Here is a 10,254-nt window from a genome sequence, read left to right as displayed (position 1 = left end):
TGATCATGCATGGATCTCTCCCGTGGAATGTTTCAAAGTGAGTGTGGGGGGACCACAGACGCGAACTGGTAGGATGTTTATGTAAAACTCAGCATTAGGGTTTCATCTCCACCTGTGTAATTGTCAGTGTGTGAACCTATCTGAGCACGAGTCTGTCAGTAGCACCACTCAACACTCTCCACTGTAACATTTGATCTATTGCTTCCAGCTGTGTGCTGTCTGGGCTCCCAGACTCATATATAGTTCAGCATATATTAAGAAAACAACATGAAAACATCATGTTTGTTGACTACTATACAGTTTTTTTATATTTATGTATTAACTATCAGTGAGAAATTCAAACATATAAACACATTTAGTTGCCTTTTTAATCAGCAGGTGAACCACAGCTTTACTTAGAGTAAGTATACTGTGAGTAAATAAAATGTCTTAATCAGGATAGTACACAAGTATGTGTGTGTATGTCCTAATGACCACATCTAGGTATTTTACGTTTCCCCATTCAGACTGGAAAATCTACAAGATGGTACACAGATCGAAGATAACTAAATCCACTTAACATACAGACTGAGCTCACCTGGTCAGAGTAATGCAGATGGGTTGTCTGGCTTCCATCTGGTTTGGTTCTGGTTTATTATGTGGTGCAGCTATGAGACCAGCTTTCATCTTTGGCAGGGTATATAATTTTAGCATCATTTTACAAGATGTTGGCTCTCCAGTGTGTAAATTTTCCTGTCATGTTTGACAGTGCAAAGCTTTTATAAATCATTTTATGCAAAACATTTACGAGCCAATTGATAAAATTGCACAGTTACATAATTATAATTTATATCAGTTCAAAGCAATGGAAAAAAACACTTTTTTTCAGTTGTATTCATCTGTTTGTTCAACTATCTTTTTCATTGTTCTGTTTTTTTTTTCTAAGATGGCCTTGCTGTCAAATAGTGCTGATGTTCCCGTGCAGATGACAAATGAGAAAATCCTGACATCACCTCTGTTTTTACCAGGGCCTCCAGGTTCTCCTGGACCTCCAGGTAGGAGATTCTTCATAAGGCACCTTCATGCAAAGGTTTAGGCTTGAACCAGCACTAATCACCAGTCAGGAAGAGATGCATTTATATTTAGATGTATAGTGAATGCTAATTTTAACTTACATAATGTTTCTGCTGCAGGGTAGATTGTCTGGAAGTAACCAGATCACATGGATTATTACAGTTTATCATGATAGGATTATTAATATCAGAATCAAATGATAGATGTCGAGACAAAATTCTAAAATCACAAAAGCTCTACCTTTATTTTAGGAGATCCAGGACCTGTGGGCCCTCGAGGACTGGTGGGACCCCCTGGTCCACCTGGTTCCAGGGGTTTGATGGGACCTATTGGACCCACACCAGACCTGTACCACATCAAACGTGGCTCTCGTGGACCTGTGGTCAGTATATAAACATTATTTTACATAATGACTAAGCTTAATCAAACCTGCAGTTTTGGTGGTAAAAGCTCAGGTCACTTGTTCATGTTAAATGAAATAGATATTTCTGTTTAGTGTTTGCATTACAAATGCTTTAATTTTGTATTGTACATTTGTGTCGTATTATATTTTATTATTATCTTGTAACACAAGATAATATAAATTTATTTCATTTAAATAACAAAATAAAACATATATAAAAAACAAAAAAGCACAATATCATTAAATGAAAAGGAGCAGAAAGAAAAGAATTTTATATCTGCCCCAATTAAAATATATTTTTTTCGAAATTCTTACATAAATGTGACAAAAATATACATCAACAAAGAACTACCATTTTACATTCCAATGAACAACCGAGGAAAAAAAAGTAAATTACCCAAACACAGACGGCCCATATATTTTCATAAACAAAGTTTTGACCCTTCTTCTAAATGAATGAATCGTGCCAGTAATTTTGAAGTCCTTCGCTAAATTGTTCCACAATTTGAAACCCTGAACAGAAGTATGCATTTGTAAAGTTACACACTTTCATCATAGACAGGACCATTAGAGCAATATTAGTTTTTAATAGGTTTTAAAGTTTTTGAGGTTTCTTTACATTAGAACCAGCTCTGGACTGGTTTGTTTTTGCACGGTCAGAGGGCCACCACAGAAATGTCATTACATCATTTTAAATATCGCCATTATATACACTCACCGGCCACTTTATTAGGTACACCACGCTAGTATTGGGTTGGACCCCCTTTTGCCTTCAGAACTGCCTCAATTCTTCGTGGCATAGATTCAACAAGGTGCTGGAAGCATTCCTCAGAGATTTTGGTCCATATTGACATGATGGCATCACACAGTTTCCGCAGATTTGTCGGCTGCACATCCATGATRCGAATCTCCCGTTCCACCACATCCCAAAGATGCTCTATTGGATTGAGATCTGGTGACTGTGGAGGCCRTTTGAGTACAGTGAACTCATTGTCATGTTCAAGAAACCAGTCTGAGATGATTCCAGCTTTATGACATGGCGCATTATCCTGCTGAAAGTAGCCATCAGATGTTGGGTACATTGTGGTCATAAAGGGATGGACATGGTCAGCAACAATACTCAGGTAGGCTGTGGCGTTGCAATGATGCTCAATTAGTACCAAGGGGCCCAAAGAGTGCCAAGAAAAGATTCCCCACACCATGACACCACCACCAGCAGCCTGAACCGTTGATACAAGGCAGGATGGATCCATGCTTTCATGTTGTTGACGCCAAATTCTGACCCTACCATCCGAATGTCGCAGCAGAAATAGAGACTCATCAGACCAGGCAACGTTTTTCCAATCTTCTCTTGTCCAATTTTGATGAGCTTGTGCAAATTGTAGCCTCAGTTTCCTGTTCTTAGCTGAAAGGAGTGGCACCCGGTGTGGTCTTCTGCTGCTGAAGCCCATCTGCCTCAAAGTTTGACGTACTGTGCGTTCAGAGATGCTCTTCTGCCTACCTTGGTTGTAACGGGTGGTTATTTGAGTCACTGTTGCCTTTCTATCAGCTCGAACCAGTCTGCCCATTCTCCTCTGACCTCTGGCATCAACAAGGCATTTCCGCCCACAGGACTGCCGCTCACTGGATGTTTTTTCTTTTTCGGACCATTCTCTGTAAACCCTAGAGATGGTTGTGCGTGAAAATCCCAGTAGATCAGCAGTTTCTGAAATACTCAGACCAGCCCTTCTGGCACCAACAACCATGCCACGTTCAAAGGCACTCAAATCACCTTTCTTCCCCATACTGATGCTCGGTTTGAACTGCAGGAGATTGTCTTGACCATGTCTACATGCCTAAATGCACTGAGTTGCCGCCATGTGATTGGCTGATTAGAAATTAAGTGTTAACGAGCAGTTGGACAGGTGTACCTAATAAAGTGGCCGGTGAGTGTAGTTTGTAACTCTCTCTGGTGTATTTTGAACTTTTATCATTTATAAAGGACAGTAACACAGGGCCATAGTTTATCTTCACACACTGCAGCATTTAGATCATTTTATCCTGTTAATTAATGTCCTGATATCACCAGTCTATAAGGTCTTATTAAAGACAGCTGGGGTTTGTGAGGAACGCTGAAATGTGTTTTAGCTTTTATTAGACAAAAACATGTAATCGATTTTGTGAAAGGGATTTAGACTTTTAAAATTTTGATTGGGATAACGAGTATTCTGTTTATTATCTAGTAACATTGGGTATCTTTACTGCACAAGCCAAACATCTGAGCTCAGTGCAGTAATTTTTGATGTAGTGAAGGATAAAAACAACATCAGTCTGTTTAGTCCATTCAACAACTGGTTCTGTTGTGTGTCTGAGGTTTGTGTCCTGTTGGGACCTTCTGGTTGTGTTTTATCTGCCTAGCTGCTGGTTTGAGGTTATACTGGAACATTTTGAGGTGGTCTACTTTGGGTAACATGACTCCAGAAATTGATGCTACCTCTGCTACTTGTAGTTGTTCAGTCCAAAGTTCTTGGCGTTGTACTCCTCTATACACACTTCTAGTGGCCAGACAGCTACATTTTTGTCTGATCTAACCATAAAACACTCCCCCTGTGGTCAGCTAGAGGCTTTAGTTGAGGTTAAAGGTGTTGATTTTGGAGCAGAGGCTTTGCTGTCTTACAGTGTATAGTGATATAAAACTTATTGGACTGTAGACAGCAACACGGATGCTCCAGCAGCTTCCAGTTCACGCATTATGTTCATAAGTTGTTCCTGGTCATTAAAGCCTATTTCCTCTCAGCTGAGGGTGCAGTTTTGGCCTTCATCTAGACTGTGACAAAGTGGTTTCATATCTTAGTAACTGTAAAATCAATACAAGCCTCCTGCCGTTGAGAAAGAGCAGTTCTGAGAAAACATTTAAAGCCCAGTATTGCCATAACCTTAACACCCATGCATAAAATATTCTGTTTGTAAGTATAAATTATCAATGTAAGCGATGCAGGCCTCGCTGTAACCTATGAATAATGGTATCTTCAGCACTCAGTTCTCCTGCACAAATATCTTGGCATTTGTTTTCAGCTCAACTCCTCTCTGAGTCACAAAGCAGGAAAGGTAAATGAATAAAAATGAGTCAGCTATATCCTTTTTCCTCCTTTTTATTTCACTTTTCTTTCAGGTTTTGGGGGCTTATTGGTTTTTACTCACCAAAATCATTCAAATAATTTCGTAATCCTGCTTCATGAGACAGACCTGGGGAGAGAAGGAAAACATGCCATCATTTTTGACTCTCATTTTTATAAGGTCAGAAAGGATGACACATGGTGATGGTAATAACAACAGAGTGAACTAAATCCATTTACAGCTTTAGTTGTTTTCGTTGGCTTGCAGTATTTTTATGTAGCACTCAGTCGCTTGCGAATGTGAACCCTCTGTGTTGAGGTGTGGGACCTGAATCAAGAATGTGCATGATATTGCCATTTGGGATTTATTTGTACTTTTTAAAGCTCCTGTGTTTATGCAATCTCATCTTTGGTAAATCGGACTATCAACACCTGCAATCAGTCATATCACGAGCTGCAAAAAGCCAAACATGAAGTCAGAAACTGTGTTTTCACAGGAGAAAGCAATTTATTGCTTTGTAAGTAAAACTTAAGTCCAATGTGTCTTTGTTATTCTGTCTTAGTGGAACATAATGATTTAAATATTTGTAATTACTGAAAAAAACTAACAGTTTTCTGTTAAAATAATGAATTAATCGTTAACATGATAGCTCAATTTTTGCATATGAGGTTAGGAAGTGTTACATCCTTAGACACGAGTCACATTTAGAAGCCAGAAAAGTTGGTAAAAACAACAATTACAAAGCTGTTGTTCATTTATTTAAATTTTTTTCACACCATAGGGACCTCCAGGAGCAACAGGACGGAGTGGTCTGAAGGTAATGTGAAATGCTATATTTCTATACACTACTGTCCTTGTCTGTTCATTTTATAATATTTCTAACGCTTTAATTAGCACAAAATGTATTTGTACATTTGTGCTAATTTGTACACACTTTACTTTTGGCCTTTTCTGTCACATCAGTGTATTTTGATGCTGCTCCAGCAAACCTTTTCTTGCCAATGACAGGATATTTTTTTGCGAGTTGCAATAAAAAGACAGAGCAAAACCAAAACAAGTGTACCAAACTAGATTTAGCTGCTATGCTACCCACATAGCAATATTTGTCTGGCCCAGTTCTGACCCACACAGTACATTAAATACTCTAAAACTCAGCCCAGATACCACAAAGAATGATGGCCCTTTAGTGGTCCAGATGGCTTTTGCCAGAGGTGGTCCAAACATGGGCCAGTACAACATAAACCAAACCCCGAACACATAATTGTGGCATGCCATCTTAAAACAGTGCCATCATCATTGCCAGACCTGGCCCACATTCGTTTCCAAAGCACTTGTCAGACCAGCAGTGCCAGCTTGATATTAGCTCTGGCCCACACCTGTCTGCTAGGTGGGCAGTTTGCTCAACAGTGCAGTTTAACCTTTGGTTAGCCTTGTTCCTAGTAAATAATGGCATCCACAAAGCTTTTTTTACTTTTCTGTGGCGTTAAAGTGTTTTCCATTACTCTTTTTTTTAATCGAGAAGCTTTCATAGCATCTTTCCTTGTCAGAAACAGAATAGAAATATTAAGGATCTGTTTACATGTTGTTTTTTTTATGTGAAAGCACAGCTTATCTCCTGCGTTTCGGCCAGTCATTTACACTACACCAGGCTTGTTCTCCCTGAAACCAATGAGTTCAGGTTTTTGGGGCTATATTGTTATTGTTGTGGTGAGTGAGGTTTGGTTTCTTTACTTTTAATCAAAAACCTGAGTCTCCTCGTTTTGTAGGATGATAAAATCAATTTAGTCTGAGAGCAGATAGCTCAGGTAGTTCAGAAAACTAATGGACAATCAACTTTGAAACATAATCCAGCCTTAAAGCGACATAAAAACAGGAGTCTCTGATCCAGAAACACCAAACATAAAAGCTCAAGAGATTCTTCTCATGAATTGGGCTGTTGGATCTCATAACATTGTTTGCTTGTTTTTGAAACGAGCGTATGGGAAGACTTAGGTGCATCTGCCTTATTGACACAGTACCTCAGTTTTCTTTCGGTACAACTGGGATATTTGTGTGGATAGACTGGAGGATGATGGTAATCTGCCTCAGTGAGGAACAAATCCAATCCATCTGCCAAAACACTGGCAGCCTTGGTGTGACCCTGAGCCAGCCTCACAGTTGTAACAACGCCGAACCTCGCGCACCACTTCAAATTAACAAATTACATTTATATCTAAACAGGTTACAGTGTAGTGTTGTGCTCAGGATGTGGTTTATTAAGCAACTCTTCCACATTTGAGGACAAAAAATCTGTACTCTGTCTTGCTGGAGTAAAAAAAATGTGAATAAATGTTTTTTTTACACTCATCAAGGACAGGAATGTGATGCCAATATTTGGCTTTGAATAGTTTTTGTCAGCTGGTCTATTTCTCAAATGAACCATATTATTCACTATTCTCCATAGTTTAAATTCCATCTTGAAATGTTTTTTGTTAATTTCTGGGGGCATGCTATAGCTGAATTATTAAAATTACCGTAGCATCACCCTTTACAACAGCGCTGTTCATAGCAGCTGGTTTAAGGAGATAAAGGAAGCCATTTTTCTCCAGATGTCTCAACTGCAGGATGTGTCTCTTTTGAGATTAGTTGTACAACTTACAAATATAAACGTTGACACAAATCACACTCTTGAAACGTATCATGACAGTGTTAGTGTGCTCACTGTGCCTATTCTGAGAGCTCATGCTGCTAGCTCACACATCAAATCATACAACAAAGAATGGAAAAAAAACCCTCTTGGTAGCATTTTTTTTCTTAAATACTTGTACTTTCTTTATTTTCTCTGTAGTCATGGCATCATTTGATTCTTCAAAGAAAACAAGAAGAAATGTTGCTCACTAATCTGTGTAAAGGCCTTAAGTCTCTTGGGCTGATTTTCTGCATATAGACAGGTAGATTTCAGAGTGGATAGAGTAAAATAAACTTATAATAATAAATTCAGACCAATAAAAAATGGTTTAAACTTGGTCCGAATTGTTGGTCCACCAGAAGACAGTTCACCCAACATAAATTAAAAACTGTTTTATAATGGATTAGGCTTTTGGACCTGGAAATAATTTGTGGATTGTGACTAAACGTCAGAGATTTTGTCAAAAATGATCAATCAAAATTAAATGCTGTCGGTTAATCAACCAGAGTGATCATTTATCCAACCAGAAGTGTGTTGATGGCTAATAACATGCAGAATGACATTTAAGCTTGAAAACCAAATAATCTTTAACTTTTTCTGAGTTTAGAAAACCTATAATAAATTAAAATGCACATTATTTAGTGCCTTATTTTTTATGCATTAGATATATAAAGTGTTTCAAAGAAATCTCTGAAAACTCCAGTGTTATGTCCATGTCTATTATAAGTGCTATACTGTAAGTGTAAACTTTTTTAGTGCTGCATGCATAAAAAGTAATCACTCAGTTTTATCGTTACCAATCCTTATCGGATTGAAAGTTTCTTGAAAACATTTGTTGCTTTTTCTTTTCTCTAGTTCCACAGTGTTTGTTCCTACTTTCATGTAGAGATTTGTTCTCTCACATCCGCTTGAATATTATCACTTTTTTCTCATGCCCCCTCCCCTCATCCACTGCAAATCATCTTATCTAAATATTTGTTTTCTTTCCTCCAGGGGGACAGAGGAGCTCCTGGCCCAGTTGGACCACCAGTAAGAATAAATCCATTCATGCAGATGCCGCACATTTCTAACCATTAAACTAAAGCAGGCTGTAAAGTGGACAACAGAAAACATTAGTGACACAGTTGAAAGTAAGACTGTGGTAAATACTGACAAAAAAACGGCTTTATTGTTGTACTTAAACCCTTAGGGCCCCCCGGGCTCCTTCGACTTCCTGCTTCTGCTGATGGCAGATATTCGCAACGATATTGCTGAACTGCAGAGCACGGTGTACGGCCGGCCAGTGCACTCTCCGGGGGACTTTCCTGACACCCCTGATAGCTGGAGGGACACACAGGACAGTGGAGACTTAGGCTCAGGAGACGAATATAAAGACGCTCCCCCTCAAACAGGCAGAGGGTCCAGGAGGGGCAGGAAGAGGAAATCAACACGGGACAGAACAAACTGAACGGACTCGACTGTGTGGAGGCTTATGCTAAATACTTTCTATTAGGTGTAAATATTTGTTGTTTGCTTTTTATTTAATGAATGCATTTTTATTACAAATGCTCTATTTTTGTATGGTATGCAAGATTTAGTTTGTTTTTTATCAAAAGTGATTTCACCGTGCCAGTACATGCATTTTAATCATTTTTAAAAACAGTTCTCCTGAGTTCATTAAACCAGTTTCTCATTAGTCTTATTTTTCCTAACTTTTTAAAAAATATCAAAGCATTCACACATGCATAAATTGAAGAGTTTTATAAAGCAACACAACTGCTGCTGTGGAACTTAATGTTGTGACTCATTTCTCTGATGTGATCTGTGCCCATTAAGCATCAACATCCTGATAAAGAAATATTTACGTGGAATTCAATAAGAAGTTATTCATTTTATTAGTTTGTCTAAAGAAAAGAAAAATGTTATGCTACCTAATTTTTAGTTGTTACATTAATAAAATGTTTATTTTAAGAAACAGCCTAAAGTTTTAGTTTATTTAGTTCTCTGGATTTATCAGTTTTTAAATTGTAAATTGTGGATTCTGCAGCTGAGTACGTTAAAAGTTCTTTTGTCTTGATTCTCCACCAGGGGGAGCAGTTACATTACTTTAAAGCACTGGGGTTTGTATCTCTAGTAGTTGAAGAAGTTTAAATTAATCCTTAAAATTACATACATGTTTAATTTTGCTATTGGCAGAAAACAAGATGGTGCTTGGTTTAAGAATAATCATTATTTCAAAAGATAAATAATAGAATTTGGCTAAATAATTAGTCCCAGCATGGTTGGTGAGTCATTTTACATTAAACGATCAACCAAAATGCACTATTACCATACTACTCAGTTGTTTCCCACCTACAACATTTTGCTGAAATGTTGAAGTAAAATTTATTTTGCCATGGATTTTTTTGTGTGATAAGTTTTTGTCTTCAGCTTATTAACATTGTTTTTTTCAGGCTATCTTCTTTGGAGTTTGTTTCATAATCATAACTCTTGTTTTCTCTGCCCCACAACTTTGATTATGTATGCCATACACTGCATGGGATTCACAGTTTCTACAAAGTGTTTGTATTTTTTATAACAATTTTTGATCATTTGTGCTTATACATACCAGCTTTCTTTCATAATCTGCCGGAGGAATTTCTGCTACTTCTGATTCTATTTAGTTACTTTTTCTACACAAGTATTCAGAGTTGCAGTCATTTTAAAAGACAATATTCCCTCTGCAAGTCTAAAAATAATTTGGTCTTTACCAGGTTCCTAGTTTATAGCCTCGTCAAAAACTAAATGTATCAAGTCATACAGTTAGTTGTTTACTAAACATGAAGCCAAATTTAATAAAAGAAATGTGTGTAAAAAATAAGTTTACTGTTGAGAATAAAAGCAGCAGCGAGGTGCTGCTGATAAATTCACTGATAACTGCTCATAATCAGTGTAATTAAAGATGTGTGTTAACATGATGCCAAGGTGAAAGAACATCATCGATGACCCCAGAAAAACAACTGTTGATTCACTTAAATTGAGGAAGGGTTACATAAATCAATTTAAGCAATATTAT

General features: G+C 37.6%; 1 protein-coding gene across 1 annotated transcript in view; it reads left to right on the top strand.

Moving 5' to 3' along the window:
* ccbe1 (collagen and calcium binding EGF domains 1) overlaps nucleotides 1–9,174 on the top strand; it is a 40,499-nt gene extending 31,325 nt beyond the window's left edge. The window contains exons 7-11 of the mRNA XM_014006450.1: nucleotides 926–1,034; nucleotides 1,305–1,435; nucleotides 5,334–5,369; nucleotides 8,214–8,249; nucleotides 8,410–9,174. Coding sequence (XP_013861904.1) covers nucleotides 926–1,034; nucleotides 1,305–1,435; nucleotides 5,334–5,369; nucleotides 8,214–8,249; nucleotides 8,410–8,667 — 570 coding nt within the window. The 3' untranslated portion in view covers nucleotides 8,668–9,174. The remainder of the gene's footprint in view (nucleotides 1–925; nucleotides 1,035–1,304; nucleotides 1,436–5,333; nucleotides 5,370–8,213; nucleotides 8,250–8,409) is intronic.
* Nucleotides 9,175–10,254: the final 1,080 nt, after the last annotated feature.

The sequence above is a fragment of the Austrofundulus limnaeus genome, unplaced genomic scaffold (genome assembly GCF_001266775.1).
Source record: "Austrofundulus limnaeus strain Quisiro unplaced genomic scaffold, Austrofundulus_limnaeus-1.0 Scaffold36, whole genome shotgun sequence".
Taxonomy (NCBI): domain Eukaryota; kingdom Metazoa; phylum Chordata; class Actinopteri; order Cyprinodontiformes; family Rivulidae; genus Austrofundulus; species Austrofundulus limnaeus.
This window is presented reverse-complemented; position numbering and strand designations above follow the sequence as displayed.